General features: G+C 38.7%; 1 protein-coding gene across 1 annotated transcript in view; it reads right to left on the bottom strand.

Moving 5' to 3' along the window:
* Positions 1 to 17,891, bottom strand: part of LOC106494429 (chloride channel protein D-like) — an 82,849-nt gene continuing 64,958 nt past the window's right edge. Inside the window, exons 14-16 of the mRNA XM_013954668.2 lie at positions 6,515 to 6,611; positions 5,443 to 5,538; positions 1 to 3,288 (exon numbers count right to left, since the gene is read on the bottom strand). Of these exons, the coding sequence (XP_013810122.1) occupies positions 3,058 to 3,288; positions 5,443 to 5,538; positions 6,515 to 6,611 (424 nt within the window). The 3' untranslated portion in view covers positions 1 to 3,057. The remainder of the gene's footprint in view (positions 3,289 to 5,442; positions 5,539 to 6,514; positions 6,612 to 17,891) is intronic.

Raw genomic sequence — 17,891 nt, 5'->3', positions numbered from 1 at the left:
GAAAAACACAACTAATGTTTTATATATTAGCATAAGAATATGCACATTACAGGACACCTGTAAAATCATAGCCTAAAGCTGCATCCCATAGAAACAACCATTCTTACAATAGTTTATGTTCGTTCATAGGGATATGTAATGGACAAAGAATTTTTCTAACATGAAAGAATTTTTTTGAATTGAATGGGGGGAATTTTGCATCACTATACTTCAATCCTAGATCGAAAGTTCAGTCTGCCTGAATTTTAAGACATATTTGGGTTTAAGAGAAAAAAAAGTGTTAGGAAAACACCATCATAAAGGAAGGTGAGAAGAAAGAGGTATAGAAGCATAGCACAATCCAAAAATAATGCCAATTACTTGGATTTTGTTTAAAGTTCTTTCTCTCTTTCCCAGAAATTTATGTTCACAAATTGTGAAAATTCATTAACAGTTTGCACTTCATGTAGAACTAACATCTTTGCTCTAAATGTCTAGTCAGTCTCAAATCATGATGAAATAGCAGCAAATTTCCTACACATTATAAGCACACATGAAGAAAAATAAAAATAGCTTGTACCAAAGAGTCAAACAATGTGTCTACTTGTTACTGCCATTCTTTAGAGACCTGTTGTATATATGGATCATGAGAATCATGTATTGATGAAAAGCTTCCCACAAATTTCATGTTTTCACTTTAAGTGTATCATGCTATTATGGTTTTTGATAAGACAGATTTGTCACTGGAGTACAGAATATAAGGGAGCCACTTGTTTCAGGAAATCCCAGAAGGAATTCTGTTTCTCGTGTGTGCGCGCACGAATATAAATATAAAAGTAATGGAACTAGATTTAATATATGAAAAAATGCAGCATGCCTTCCTGTGCCAAGCTCACAACATAGTTTTCAGAATTTCCATGTAAACTGTGTGAGCTTTTCCTTAGATATTACACTTGTCACCAACAGGAGGGGAAAAAAAAACACCACTTTTTATCACTGGCCTCCACAAAGTATTATTATAAACAGTTTATATTCCTATAATATTTTTCACACCTATTTTCCTGGCAACTATGGTGGATCAATTTCATTGTTCCAATTTTAAAGGTAGAATAAATGATATACCAAGAACTTAGATGACCTGTTCAAAGCCATGTAATGAGTCACTGATATGCTGGCTCTGCCTCCAGCCCTCATACTCTGCAAAGTACACCACAACTGCAATTCATACTGAGGCATTTAGCCACAGATGCTGTCAGCAAAAAGAAGTTACATTACCCAGGTCTTAGTAGGGTGATACTTTGTGTACGCAAGAAATCAAGAAAAAGGAAATCAGCAATGGGCTTTGAACCAAAAACACAAATTCACAGCAAGCTTATTTCAGATTCAATTCATCAAGAGAAAAAGAGATTCTCGCTGCCTTTAGGGGAAAGCGCTAGGAGTTTCTAAATTAGATCTCTGGTTCTGCTAGCACACAAGAAGCCAGTAACTCTGGACTGATCTAGCCCTAATTCCTTTAAGAAAAACTTTGCATTCTTCAGATAGGTGAGGCATAGGTCAATAGTGACAGAGACCTTATTAGTGTACTAATGAATAAAATATTACTAACTTTAACAGGAACTAAATAAAAATTCACCTCAGTGTCTCCTGCATGGATGATCTGCAAGACATTTTTCATCCTGCATATGACAAATTTAAACGGCCTTTGGCATTTACCTATATAAGCTTCTGGGCTGTCAGCTATTTGCATTGCCTTGGACATGTAAGTTTAAAAGGGCTACGCATTCTCTGTGGTGCTACAAAAGAAACATTATTGTTAATAAAGACAAGATCCAGTAGGGAAAATAGGAGAAAATCCAACAAATCTTTGATTCATAGGAGACTTAAAGCTGCATGATTCAAATACCAGAAATTCATTTTCAGGAATTTTGGCAAATTTTTATAACCAGTAAATTATTACTAGTTTTCCTTGCTATTCATTATAACAGCATTAATAGTGGTGGAGTCCTTTGTACATGTTAGGTTTTAATATCCAAATCTGTAGGAATCCCTCTGGTATTTCAGAGAACAAAATTAATCATCAATTATATTATATAGTCAAAGAAGAGGAGCTAATAGTCTCTTTATCCAAAAAATTGTACACATTCATTCATTAACAACCAACACAGCAGAGTCTCCAAGGTTTCAAACATTCTACGACTCCAAAGTCATGAAGAATTATTTACTTTGTGCCTGGTTTCTAAATGTGCTGCTATATACACAAAAACTACTCCCAAATCTACCATGCTGCTTCCCCTATTATTTGATTTGCCCTTTACCTTACTGCACATGAACTTCACTAAAAATATTACTATATCAGGTGGGTTGAGAGAAAGAGAGCCTTATTCTAGGAGCTGCAGACATTAAAAGAAACAAAAGCTGCAGAAAGACATGACACATTGCTATTACTGTGAAGCGTGATGGTTATTTGGCAGAAGCCCCACAGTCAGTATCTTTCTCTTACGGACAATTCTCTCTTTCTTTCAGTTTCTAATACATGTAGGCCAATTGGAAAGCCCAATCCAATTCCTTTCAGTTGCCTACCCTTCTCTCAAGGCAGTATTTCCTTTCAGCTAAACATACATATTTCAACATAAAAATGCTGATATGGAAACATTTTCCTTTTCAACAGCCAGTTATGTACTCAAAGGTTGATTTAATCCTCACTAAAAGGTTGTGCCAGCATAACTTTGCTGCTAAGGGTCCTGACATTTTCTCATTGTAAGGCATAGTCACAGTGTGACAAAAACATTCTTGACATTCATCCTTCACATCTGATTTTATGTGCATCTTCCATGATGGATAAACACATAAATTTCCAATTTTTCTCACAAGCATTTAAATCAATGGATTTTGCAATCACCAAACAGTTGAAGAGACATAGCTCTGGGCTACAATCCCACATATCTACATGCAACAACTTTTAAGCATCTCTTCTTCAGAAAATTGGAAAAGCTCTGATTATTTTTTCCTGAAGAAGAACAACGGCTCAAAAAGAAGTAATGAAGCCTAAGAACACATCCATTGGCCTGATCTCCTTCTCTAATCCATGGGCTGCTCACCCACATCAGGGCTTTGTGGTGCCAGCTGGAGCCTGAGCCTCTCCTCCAGCAGAAGAGGCATCAGATCCTTCCTGGTGATTATCCCAACCACTCGGTTCTGCAGGTCAACAACAGTCAGGTGGCGAAGCCCCAGGGTGCGAAAGATGATGTATGTGCGTTGCAGCGAGAAATGAGCTTGGACTGACATTGTTGATTTGTTTATGTATGGCTCCTATAAGACAAAGAGAGAGGACATGGGGAGGGGACAAAAATGTGAGTGCACCTCTGCCACGGCAGTGGGAAGGGGAGAGAGAGGAAGGAGCCTGGGGAGAGAGAGGTAGTAGTCTAGAGGGACAGGAGTCAGTAAGAACATCCATTATTCTCCCCCCGTTCTCCATCCCCAATTATACCTAAAACATCAGGAAATACCATAGTATAAAAATACTTTCTTTTTTGCTAAACCATCAGGTTCACTCTAAATAAACTATTATGACTGGAACATATCCAGATCTCTCAGGCTGGAAAAGCAAAGCTGAGCTCCATTGATATGGTCTGAGTTCTTATTTGGAAATAGTCAATGACCCCAATATTTATTAAGTCTTAAGATATTTTATAGCTGCTATCTCATTACACAACCATTTATGACATCCTGTAAGATTTTGCAGTAAATGCTTATAAAAGTCAGTTCACATAGAGACATGGACTGCAAGGAAGAGGACAAAGAAAACAATCATATAGCTCCGAAAAGAAGAGGGTCTGCAAGTACTAAACTCTGGTCACTGAACACAATAAGCGCTATAACTGTTTCTTGATATGAACAGAGCTAAAGCTCATTTTATTGTTTTCCAAGCTGGTCTTTATAGCTTATATAGGTGTTCACTAAGTTTCTACTTTTTACTTAATCGCATAGTGTCTTACTTATGGCTTGGCTAAGTTCTGTCCAGAAAGGTATATTATGCTTCCCATATGTATGCCTTCCCAGCCAAAGGAAAAATGAAACAAAGACATGATAAAATAATATAAATAAATGTACAGGATAGAGGGACACATCTGTTCTCTCTCTTTCATAGCAGGACTAAGGAGACATTCAAAGACATAATGAGGTAAAAAAACTGAAGATAAAAAGATATGCTATTTCTATGCTACATATAAATTTGATATGGAACTCACTGTCACAGGAAATCATTAAGACTAAGGACTTGACAATATATATTTATATGGATATGAAAAAAAGAGTTTTCATAACAGAGTTTTCAGAGTGATAATAACAATATGTTGGAAGGGATACTAATCTTTGTGTTTCAGGGACTATACCAACTACTAAAAAGTTAGGTATCAGCATGAAACATAATTGAGTGGAATAGGTTGTCCAAAACAAAAAGGTAATGTAGCCCAGCAGCCTGAGCGCTAGGTGTGGTCATTTAAGAACTGGATTATATTCCCGTGTATGACCTCCTCTAGACTTTTGGTAAGCCATGTGTCCTCTCTCCGCCTCAGTTTCCCCATCTATTAAAAGGAGACTATAAAGCTACATTAGATAATGGATATTAGGAACATTGTGTTTTTGCAACCTTCCTCTGGTTCCAGCTGTTCTGAAAACGTGGAATTCAGATTAGATGGATCTCAAACTCGGTTCCATTTTCATTATAAAATAAATAGTGAACAGGAGCAGATTTTATATTTTTCTTAAAAAAAAAACCATGTAAAAATTAGGCTCTCCTCTGGGTTATCCAGTGTGCCCACAACTCCAGTTTCAATGCTGTAGACTGGAAATTCACTGAGGCAGAAACTACATGTATTTTGTTTATAACATATTTATTTTAGGCCTTGTTCGGTATCCCAAACACATTATTGCTTTTGGACCCAGTATTTTAGTACAGTGTTTAGGAAATAAATGTGGCAGTGTCATAATGGGGGTGTGGGGGGTGGGGGAAGGAAAGGAGGAAGAAATATAGCTTTATTTGTAAGCTGATGTATAGGCACGGCACCGTAATGGAGACTGAAAACTCAAAAGCATTTCTTTATATTTGCTTTATAGGACTGTAAGAGCCAAATAATGACATTTAAATGATCTATTCCATTAACATTGTATCATTTTGTCAATCTGGAATGTATTTTAATCAAAAGCCCCCTTGAAATGGTCTCCTTTGTTGTATTTTCTTTTTGGCTCATTTTATCAACATCTGTTATGTTTATACAATATGAATTAAAACTTCGGAATGCTGTTTGTACTCAGCTACTTTTGTTGAGAATGTAACGTCCCAGGATTGGCAGTGTTTATGTAAATCAGTGCGGCTGACACAGCCATCATAAACAAATGAGAAAATATAACAAACACATTGTTCATGGAGGAAATGTTTGTTTTTAAAGTTGGCTTCAGTCTTACCAGATTGATGAAGAGTTGCTGATACCGGGGATCTGTAGTGTAGCGATTCAGCAGCATGGTTAGACGCGACAATTTGGGCAGCTTCTCCACTGTTATCTGGAATAGGCAAGAATCCATTTCTCTTTCCTTCTGTGCTGCACATTACAACCCAATGTCCAAAACCTTTCTAGCAGAGCTACACTGGCAGAGCTTGTCCAAACTTTATAAATTCTTTTGCCAGTAAGGTTTAAACTACCTTTTTATAATAAAACACTCTTTACTTACAAAAAGTTTTGTTTTTTCTTTTCCTTAGCGTAACTATATCTTAACTACATGTTGCAACAATGTAAGTTATGTTGGTTTAGGGGTGAGATTTTTCGCATTGTTACTAAGTGATAATTGTATGGTGAAATGGTGCAGAAAAATACAACAAAACTGGCATCAACCATCAACTGAGCCTTCTACAGGAATACATATTTGTATTCTGGCACCTCATCCCATACCTAATTATGCCCTGCTCCTTCTCAACATAGTTTTGCCAGCAAAATTTCCTTGTGCAGACCAAGCCTCAGTAATCTATGATGGCTTTCCAGTTGTGCCTATATAAATTGCTCAAAATTCTATTACCAGAATTGCTTTGGTAACACATGATTTTCTTTTACCACACTTCATGTTTACTGTTCCTAAAAATCCTTTATTCATCTATCAAAGGGAAGAATGCTACATGCTTTTCAAGTTTGAAAGCTTTTACAAATATTCATCATTCACAGAGGTATTATCCCATACAGAATTAAATGTTATAATTCTTCTTCTATCCACAGAGTTGAGAGAGAGCAATTGTAACAGCTTATTTAAGCAAAGAAATTCTTTGCCACCCGTCTTGCGCAGCTCTCAGGCCCTGAGTGGCATTATAGTTTATGACAGCTTTTCCTGGCAGGTCTCTGGCCCTCTTTTAATTTATATTGTACCTGACCATGTCTTTATCTCAACCCCACATATTATATCATCTCTTCATTCATGGAGAAATTCTATATCACGAAATGTACAAACTGATACAAGGAAACAAGCAAAGAACTGAAAGAAAAGAAATTACCTTCTGGTGAGAGAGAGGGTGTGAAGAGGAACAAACCTCATGGTTAGTCTCTGATTCAAAGATATGCTCATTCTCCAGCAGCATACATAGCTCTAACCTAAAGGACAAACAAGAGCAAGGAGGGAGAAGGAGAGAGAGAGAGAGAGAGAGAAAGCAAGGGAGGGAGAAGGAGGGAGGTAGGGAGGGAGAAGAGTGTATTTATTATAAGGGGCAAATTTTAAAAAACAAGCACACTGCTTTTTCCATCAGCTCTATGATGAATTATTGATGGACTCATTATATATGATGATCTATGATGAATTATTAGTGGTCTGACCACATTTTTTGCCTTCCTAGATTTCCATCACCAACATCTACAACACACAGGTGTTTTCTGATTTAGGTTTGGCCAAATAAATCTATAGGACATCACCTATTCTATATGTTCTTCTTGACCTGTATTAACCTGCTTGGCAGGAACAGCTCATGCATTGTCTAGTCTGCACCCAACATGACAATATCAATAGTAAGCAAATATAACTATCTTAATATAAGTAGATAGACTGTAGTTCCTTCTGACATCATTTTCTTCTTAAATAACATCTACATTAAAACACAAGATTCACAAAAAATTCATCTCATGTTTTAAATCAGCAGTGAAGCCTCCTACCACAGTACTGCACTCTAGAATTAAGGTATTTAATATCCTTGTTGACTTAGTCATATGAAAATGGTATCTTTATCAATTAGTGCATCATTTCAAACCTTCTTACTTCAGAATTCTCCCTTCCACAGTGGACATACAAAGCCCTGAGAAGCAATATATTCAAATTCTCATTTATATCTCAGTGTTTCCTTGCTTCCCCCCACATTGCATCCATACCATCCACTTCCAGCCTTTTAACTGATACTTAGATAACAAACACCTCATGGACCACCACAAAGCTTTTTGTTTTGCAACATACAAAAGTAACATAATGTTAGTCCTGGTCTGTGATTACAGCTAGGAGCTACTACAGTAGTACAAAGATATGCAACGTTCTGCCAAATGACGTGCTTGAGGGACCCCAAGGAGGCTAGGCACACTACTTTAATTAAGACATCAGAGAAATGAGTGAGATACAAGGTGACTTTTCTGACTAGAGCATAAAGAATGAGCTGGGAATTTTGCAAATAAATACTTCTATATCAGAAAATATTGGTTTGTTTAAACCAAAACTTGTTATAGGAATTTACTGGTTTTAACATAATGTCTCCTGGGAAAGATTAGTCTGGTTCAAGGTGGGATTAGCACTCAACAGCAGAGGGTTTACACAAGGAAGACCTGCCTGCCAACTCAAAAAGCGGGTGGTTAGTGCCCTCCCTAGGGACAGGATATGGAAGAACTAGGTTCAAGCCCTTTCTCCACACTCTCCTTCATAACAAGCACATTAGTGGCTATGTTTGGCAAGCATGTCTTAATTTCTCCAGTTGGAGGGGTTCCACACTGAACAAACAGGAATCTGTAGAACCGGGTCTCCCACATTGCCGGTGGCTGCCCTCACCAGAAGACTATTTGCAGTTCTATTATTTTCTTTCCAAACAGTCTCCCCTTCACTAGAGTATTCTGTACTTCTTTGTCCTGCATTTGATGAAGCTGAATCAAAACCTTAGAGTACAAAAAATAATAGTAATCTTATGAAATTTCATTGAGCTTACACACACCAAGACGTAACATTAAACTAACTTCCAACATATTACATGTCTGCAGTTTCACACATTTCTGGTCATTTATATAGTTCCACCTTTTCTCCAACTTAAAAATGAGATATTTTGGCTGTATACCTTCACCTTTTAGTTCAGATCAGGAACACGCTTTTGAAGCAAATCACCTATCGTGATTAGCATTGTATAGCAGTCTCAGAGCATATAAACTGGATTTCTTTCAAATGAAAGAAAACTGTAGGATGTGCTCCAGAGCACTTAATGCACTCCAGCTTCTCATGGGCATTCAGTCCACAGGACCAAACTAGAGCTGGTCTGAACTACTCCTCAAAACACCTACAGCAAGGACACTGAGGCTTTCTTCATCTCCATTTAATAGTTTATTAGCTTTGGTTTTCATAAAATCTCTTTCATGCTACTACAGAGAGCACAACACTGCAGCAGGCCTCAGAGCTAACCGCTGTAGTGATCTCTAGTCAACAGTTGCTGAAAAATCCACAGAGCAAACACTTCCCCAGGGCTAACATCTCCCATCTTGGGAAAGGCACTGACTTGCCCTAAGTCCTGCCATGCATGCCAGCATGTGAACATGTCATGTAGACAATTAATGGAGTTGGGGTGAGGACAATCATGAGAACACACTAAAAGAACAGTACAGTCATGCTGCAACAAACAAGATCTGTTCCCCTGAGGCTACATTTGTATGAGGAGAGGGAGGAAAAATATGATATACTTGGAAAACATTCACTACAGCAGAGGACATGGAGAAGTTAATCCAGTCATGCCCTATAGCTTACCTTTGGTGCATTACACACTTTGTTCTGCAGGCCTTTCTACAGCTTCACATTATATAGTCTTTCACAAACTGGTCTATAATTGGTCTAAGTAAAAAAAAAAAAAAAATACAAATCTAAATTCTACTCCTAGATAATCACACCCAGCTCCAAAGAAGGCAATTTCAAGGATGATGTCTGGGCTTTCAAGACTTTAATCCTAACATGAATATATAGACTTCAAGCGCAAAAGTTATGATCTATCCTGATCCTTTCCCATACTCTGTATGCTCAGGTCCTAAACACTGTTCAGGCCTGTCCACAATCCTAATTTTACCATTTTCCACTTTAGCACCATGGGCTGGAAGAAAAATTTAAAAAAAAACAGTGACATTCACCATGAGCTTAAAGAGCAGAAAAATTTTCTCATCACCAGTGGTTTGTTGGCTGGTTTTGGCAGCTTGAAATTTGCTCAGCACTGCTCTTAACTAAACCCAGCAGGGAGTCACTTAACAGGGCTTTGGGAAGTGTCAGAGAAATTTGGCCAGTCTAAAAAAAGTGCACACAAACACAATGAAGGAAATCATTGGAAAATTTCTGATAAGAATCCAAGCCTATTAAAAACTGCCATATTGAAGAGAAAAATGAACATATATTATTGCACTTGGACTTCCAGAAGTCATGCTTCAGAGGTATAACAACACCACTCTTTGATGTTACATACAACATCCTCTCTATCACATCATCAAGCCTTAGAAAGCAGACCAAACATGTTTCTTACACTATTTTGCAGGGTTTAACAGGAAGTGTTAGGATTCAGACTTGGACTCTGCAATTGTTCGTTTACTCTTTATTTATTTAAGAAGGAAGAAAACCCTTAAGTAGAGAAGCTCATTTCAAAGATACCTTGGCAAGCCATTGCAGTAGTTTCATACATTCTATCTGTTATAAAGCATGCATCATGAAGATACACCTAATTAAGATAACACATTATTATCCCAAAATCCATATGTCAGATTTGGCATGGAAGTCAGGAATGAAAAGTATCTGACAGCTGATTGTGTCACTCTTTTCTTGTCAAGATGGCCTATTATCTGAGGAAACTGCAAATTCTAAATATTGGTGGGAGTGACATAAAAAGAACAGCAGCTCCAAAGTAGCTGCAAATGAGCAGAAGGAAGATTAAATGGTGATGTCACCAGCAAAAGCATTCAGAGCATGACTTTCCCAAATTGAATGCATAAAATAGCAACACAGTTGTGGGGGAGGAAGATTAGAGAACCTGAAGCATCTGTTTTAGCATTCTCCATCCAAGGTAGCTGCATTGCTTTTATTCTTCAGTTGGTTATGTCTGATATTTTGGCCTATATCCAACTCAGTGGGGACCAGCAATTAATGAATTCTGACCAGAATGAAACAAATGTCCCTTTCATGTATTAAAAATCTACTTGTCTCTCAGAGCTTCTCTCAGACATGTTTAAAAGCCCAGTGACATAAATTAGTATATGTCAACTGATTTCAGCGTGTTTGAGAAAATGATAACAAAGGAGCAACAACAAGTAACAATAAATCACAGACTAAAATGACAGAATATGGCACTCCAAAACCCTTCATGGTCCTTCCTCATCCTGATCACTGCCCATTGTAAATTATCTTACAATATCAACAAGGCTTTGAAAACCTGCTCCAGCTAAGACTTATTGTCTTGCACCTTCAACTTTCACAGCAGTCAAAATGGATGGAGTGCTCAGAGGATTTTGCAGCATTTGATCCCTGCTCTGCTCTCAGTAGAAGTTCTAACATAAACATACAATGCTTGCAAAAGAGCAGAACAAGCGAAAATTTTTATATGAACTGTAAGATGCAAACTCTATTTGAAAATGGCTGTTATTTGAATGTCCTTGATAAGATAGCTGCTAGTATACTAAACACATTTTTCTGAGCTTTCAAGCAGCATTGTACCTTTTTGAAATGGAAAAAAGCATATTCTGCATCTGGTGAGCAAGACATTAGGTAAAGACTAGATCATCGTGTATGGGGAACTGTTTTAAAGCCTATTAAACCTTCATCTTTCACAGCAAAATCTCAGGGTTACAGGGTTGTTTCAGGTTAGGCAGTCTAAATCATTATTGTTTACCAAGTATTTTGTTCTTCAAACCAAGAAGGAATTTTGCAGGAGTTTTTGGCATTTCGCCTACAAGATGACAAAAGGGTCATTAGCAAGCACTGGACTGAGGTTCGCCAGAGCTAAGATCAAGTCCTGTCTACGCCACAGCCTTTCAAAGGACACTGAACAAACATTTAATCTCTGTGCCTCGGTTTTCAAGTCTACAAAACAGGAATTTCTTCTACCTCAGAGATGTGTTTTGAGGTTTATATTCATTATTTAAGTAGCCTACTATTAAGTAGTCTGGTTTTATGGGCACCATCATCAGGGTGAATAAGCAGACAGATAAGCCCACAGCCGCAGCATAAAAATGCAAAGGCTGCTGTAAACAAAGGGTAAACACAAACTTTTCTTTCAAACCTACAGAAAGGTTGGATTCTAGAAAAGGATGAAGACTTAAGATTAGATTCATATTTCCCTACAAGCTGGCTTGTTACCAGACAGATTTTCAATTTCAGAGGAACCTACCACACATTTAAATGACAGGTCATGTATGGGATCAGTCTTTCCATTCACACACCAGTTTTCCCCATGCCTATATTTGATTTCGACATTTAACAACAGTCTGCACTTGCCTAAAAGCCACCCACATGCTGCAGCAAGGCTGCATACGTTTTTAATTTGGCTTTCTGAGTTAGCACACAGTCTCTGCAGCACTCCAGTCTTCCCTCCAAAGGGCTCTGTCACAGAGTCCTACAACACCTGCACAATTATTTGTAGAGCAAAACAGGCTCACTAATTTTGAAAGTATCAAATAATGTTGTTCTTTGGAAGAAAAGTATCACATGTAGGATAGAAAACAAAACCACTCTATAAACCTTCCTCCATCTGTGCTATTCATGAGCTTGCAATGCCCCAGGACCCTGACAATACATGGGAGGATCATAACGTCAAGGGCTTTTGTTGAAAGCACTGGATTCCATTTATTTTAATAGGCAAGATTACTGTATAGTGTATCATTGAAATTAACTGGATCAACTTTTCAAAAGCAGGAGCCCAGACTGTAAAAACAAACAATGTGCTTCCAGTCTCTAACTTCTCACCTGAAAATCAAGTCATCAAAAAAGCACTTTGATATTGTAGTCAGCTCCCCAGTCTGTGCACCTAAAAATAGTTTTCAAGTCCCTAACTTGCTCCCCTCTCTCCTTTTCACTTATTTGCTGGCTCAATTTGCATTCAGCATTCAAACTTCTGCCAATGGTATATCTAGCTTTGATTAGACCTGGAAGAATCACCATTTGTGCAGAACTTACAGCGAGGCCACAGGGAGGAGGAAGGGAGAAGGTTGTGCATGATCTTCTAGTAAGAAACAAAATCTTATTTTTGTCTCCATACATTGCATGAACTTTGCAGACTTCTGTGTTTGACTGAGTAACTTTGCATTCCTGTGATCTAAACTTAGCAACCTCTCAGTAAGAGAGCCAGAAGGAAAAGGCTCTCCAAGTAGTTTTCAACTCTGTATCAGTTATTTCAAGAGTTCCAAGCAGCAAGGCTGCGTTAATATTAAGGTAGATCTCTCTAAGCTCAGTAATTAGTTCATGAATTAAATGTTTCAGGTCTCATTTCATCTTTAACTTTCCATTTGTCCCTAAGCTGTCGCACCACATTGCTTACTGAAGGCGAGTACTTCTCCCCTTGCTAAGAAAAATAAAGGTACTGCCCTATTAAACAAGCGTGTGTGGACTCTGCATACGTGTGCATGCACACACCTTGATAGTAGTATTTCATTAGTCCCAACTGGAAGGGCAGGTTAAAAAAAGTACCAGAAACCATACCTACAGTCTGACATATCTATAATAGTTTGCAATGCTATATCCCCTTTTCCACAGCACCTATCAATATGCAATACTCTGCTTTACTGGAAAGCTTGGCACAAAACATTCCTGACTCACAACAGTTTCTGTTCACTGTACTGACCAGAGGCAAGTCATACCTAACAAACTGCCATAAAATACACATACACACTACTCTGGATCAATGATTTCTCTGTTAAAGGATGTTACTCTGCAATACAGCTTTAAGTTTTCAACTTTGTCATATTTTCTAAACTCTGATCTCTTCAATTTACTTTCAGTTATGTGACATTCCCCTTTAGTGGAGTGAAAGCATGCATTAGCTAAACAGTGTGGTTTGGATTTAGTGTTCCCATGCATCATCATGAAAATGTTTGTCTCAGCAATAGTGTCATTATTGTTACTGGGAACAGCTGCTCTACCATGTCTTTTGATTGCAGAAAGCAGAGTATCTCCCTTCTCATACCAGTTTACAAGCAGGGTAATTAAAGCAAGGCTATCAAATACAAGGTTTACGAGTACATAGTGTTCTGTACCTGGCTTCCTCCTACCACGAAGGAAGCTGAAAGTGGAGCACAGCAAGAACAGCAGCAAAATAAATATTGCAAATATAAATGTAGTTTGGCTCCCTCCACTGGTAGTTCTTTTGACTCTGGACAGGGAACTAATCTGAGGCAGAAATCCTCCTCTCAGGTGTGGATCTCTAGCAATTCAGCTTCATTAGACACAACATCCTTTGACCAAGAATTAGAGCAGGGGGGTCGCTGTTGACCAAGTGGGTGTTAAATATCTCCGCTGAGTTTCTAAAATGGAAAGGCCTGACACTCCTAGCTCACTGAAACAAGTCTTCATATCCAGCTCTGCGTAGGAGCTACAGCCCCACCGGGTTTACCAGTACTGTCACAGCTACTACTCTGTGCTCCACAGGCCTCATACAGCTTGGCTCATGCAAGCTGTACATTTTTAAGGAAATTGCACACAAATTAAAGCTATTCACATGATTATAGATAGGATAGATAGGCTCTAACTCACCTTTTAGAACAAGATCTTCAGAAGAAATTAAGCTTTTTGTTTTAAGATGGATTTTCAAATAAAATCTGTTTCCTAGAATATGAGACCTTTTTAAATCTCTTCAGATGGGAAATCATGCTTTCAGTCACTGGTAATGACTACTCATTTCTGGAAACCCAAACCTTTGTGTGTATCTTTTCAACTACAGGAAGAACATGGTGTTTTTGAATATATTTCTTTCCTGATTTAGAACACTAAGTTCCATATTCAAAAGGATTTCCAACTTTGTTCTGAAAATGGGAATTAGGCACTTTGAACACTTTACTTATGTCAAACAAACTTAGCTTGGGTAAGGCAATTACATAGTCAATACACTCCCATATAGCATATCAAAACTTGAAATAAAACAACACATGGAACATAAAAAGGAATATGGTAAACTACAAGGTTTTCTGACATCTCTACCTACAATATTTTTTACTGAACTTTCTTTCTGAACCAAAAAAAATAATTTCCATCAACCACAAATGCTGAAGTTTCAGTAAACTTGATGGGTGGGAAGAGATGGGGTTTCCTAGGTGAAAAAATACACACAAAAATGCAGGCACAATGCCAGAAATGTCACATCCTGTGCAGAAGTAGCAGAAAACCAAGTTTTACCCAATATATATTCTGTAAAGTCAGCTTACAGTCAGAGACAGTGTGGTTTCTGCATAATTACTTTCTCCCAATCAAACTAAATCAACCAAAAAAATTTTTCCTTCAGCTGAAAGATACACAAACAAAATGCAGAGTAATGGCTAACAGCTGTATAGGTAAGTGTGCAAAGGCAAAATAGGGAATTTCAACCTTGAGCCTTACAATAGGAGAGATATGTGTGACACAGATCTGAGATGTTCAGGCATGAAGCAAATGGTTCATTTGTTATGCTAAAATTCCCAAACAGGTTACTCGGTGGTATTCGTCAGCCCAGTAGCCTCTCCAGGACAACTGTATCATAGCTATGTTCAAGGCAGAAATTAAGATAGCCAGGCAGTACTCCAGCTTCTGCCTCTCTGCACTGTGTCTCGTCAGAGGAAGCGCAGGTGACAAATCCTGGTCTCACAAGCCATCAACATCCACCTGCTTCTCTTCAGTCAATACTGGGAGTATTTAACTGCAGTACTGAAACCCTGTTCCTTCATTTTCCTTGGCAAAAGTGAAATAAAGGCAAAGGAAGCCACCAACATCAGAGTAGTTTCTAGGAGGTATGTGTCATTCCTCAGTGTCACAAACATGGAGGGGACCTACATATATTATGGAATAAACAGTATCTCGGAAGAACGCATCTAAGTAGACAGCATGTTATTATCTGTCTTGGTGGAAGAAATCAGAGAGTGCACAAGTGTCACAAGAGCAGTGACAGGTGGAGGGAAGTAACCACAAGTGGGAGGATGTACAGAGTGGCAGCAAAGGTGTCACTGATGACCATGAGGTATCATCACCTTCCATGTTATATTCCAGCCATTTCCATGGCCAGCGAAAAGAAACTAGTTACCTACAGCTTTCCTCAACAAATCTTCCATGTCTTCTGTTTTACTCTGGTTTACATTATAAAGTAACCTCTGGCAAAAGAAGGTGGAGCAGCAAACCACAAGTGATGATGTGTCTAATCTCTTCGTCATGTCACAAAACTACCTCATTGCCCCACGCTGGCGCTACACCAGAACATTGTAACATATGTGGAAGTGAAAAAATAGCTCTATTTTTCATTTTTGGTCTCACAGAAATTAGGCAGAATCATAACTCTCTTTTCCCTCTGGAGGAGAATCTGGAGCCACAGACTAGAGCAGCCAAAACAAGAGAGAGCCAGGGGACCTCCCAGGCAACTTCTCAGTATGCATTTACAGCCTCACACAGTGTCTCTGGCACAAGCCTCCTGAGAAGGAAGAGAGTGGTGCTATCCTCAGGTCTCTCTGAAGAATGACCTTCACCTGGGGTATAGTTGCCTCCCTAGCCAGGAGGGCATGCAGTTTACAGCTCTCAGTGGACTCTGGACTAACACCTTCACAGCAGGCCAGCTTCCTTTCTGCAGTTGCTGGGAGCACGTGGGGGAGGCATTCCAGCTACCGTGCAAAAGAATAGCTTGTTTTATTTTGATATGCAAGTATCATCATCTTTGTGGGACAAATGAAGGGGGGGGGGAGGCAGGCTCTGAACCCTCCGCATTGAATAAGTTGAGCATCCTTATTGATTCCATGCACCAAGTTTGCCAGTTGCATGTTCCTCAGACTGAGTTCTGCAAGGGTTTCCCAGGCATGCACAGAGTGCTGCCTATGGCAAAGTGTCAAAAGTATTACTCTAAGGAAATCTTTGTTTTGGAAACTTGCTTCTCAGCTACAGTTTGCTTCCTCTTTAAAAATTTTTAAGTCAAGGAGTTTTCTTTAGTAATTGTTTTTGGTTTTAGTTCTACTGCTTACTCAAATGGGAACGATAACAGCTTCAGACTAAGGTCACCCATGTAAAAACATGTTTGGTGATCTCATCTTAATCCCCAGGTAACCATCCAGATCACAAAGAGTAGGAGAAAAATCTGGCCTCACTAAGCAGGGCTGGAAAGGTTGTGTTTTGTTTTAGGGTTTGGGGTTCTTTTAACAAAATCAGAATATCTGGGTGTTTGCTACAGGCCAGCACAGAGGTGCGTTTGTAGACCCATGCAAGTCCACGTCAACATTGCTTGGACACACGCTTTGCTTTTGTAAGAACTGACATCGACCTTTTCTTTTCAAAGGGTCAGTATCATTTGTATGTATTAAAAAAATAACAACACTTTGTCCTTGTGCAGCAACTCTCATCACTACAGTTGGCAGGTACTGAATATCTTTTGCATTCAGTCCAAATTTACAGTGTTTCAGCCATGCTTATTTCTTGAGAATAAATGGCATAGAAACACACGCAAGTGAGAAACAGTATTAAAAAGTTATAAGCTGCTGCTGCCTTCATGTAAGGATCTTGCAAGCTCAGCAGATAGCTCACTTCTTTTCCTTCCTTAACTCTTTGCCCCCCCCCTTTTTTTTTAACATAATACACACATTTTTGTGCTAGAAAAAACACATCTGAGAATCAATACTAATACCCTAACCAGTTCCAAGAAAAACACTGGTGCAAATATTCTTGCCTCTTCCTCATCCACCTTTCTTAAAACATGCCAGCCAAGCTACATTTCCTTCACTTTAAGCATGGGGCAGTGGCATTGTTAATGTATGAGGTGGAAAAACAAATTATTATTTTTCTGCCCTGTGGCCAATGTCACCTCCACATGGGATTGCACTAGATCTCATACAGTATGAAATTCACATTTTTTGTCTTGGTCTTAACGGTTACGTGCTGCTAGAGCTGTAATTTTATGAGTAAGATGGAAAACCCTAACTACTTATGGTTATGAATATGATAATTCTATGACACATCACATTTTTGAAGGCTTGTTACAGAGGATGGCTACAGAGCATTCCCTTCATGGTGTTGTTGAGAGGCCAAAGTCAAAGAGCAAAGTCACTCGTGGTCTCTACCCAGGACAAAGGCACCCAGAACTCATCACCCAAGTTCTCAGACTGCTGGACACACACTGGGGCAAGAAGACTGTGCCATCAGCACACCACAGTGCAGTACATGCTCCCAGGCAACCCCTCCTTATGGGTTTCACTAGATTAAGCAATAAATATTTACCCAGTCAGAAAACCCTTTGCCATTTCTTCATCAACTATTAAAAGCATTACCTTGGTTTTACTCAAATGGTCGAACAGCTCATTTATGCTAGAAGGGTCAGAGAAGAGGCTTTTTCATTCACCCCATCTAAGGCTCTAATAGTATTTTTTGACAGACAATAATTCTAACAGAATTTATTCACAAAAGAGCTCTGGGGACTAAGCAAACCACAACCTACCAGGATTATCAAGTAACATCAAATTTTC

Source organism: Apteryx mantelli, chromosome 2 (assembly GCF_036417845.1).
Source record: "Apteryx mantelli isolate bAptMan1 chromosome 2, bAptMan1.hap1, whole genome shotgun sequence".
Lineage (NCBI taxonomy): Eukaryota > Metazoa > Chordata > Aves > Apterygiformes > Apterygidae > Apteryx > Apteryx mantelli.
This window is presented reverse-complemented; position numbering and strand designations above follow the sequence as displayed.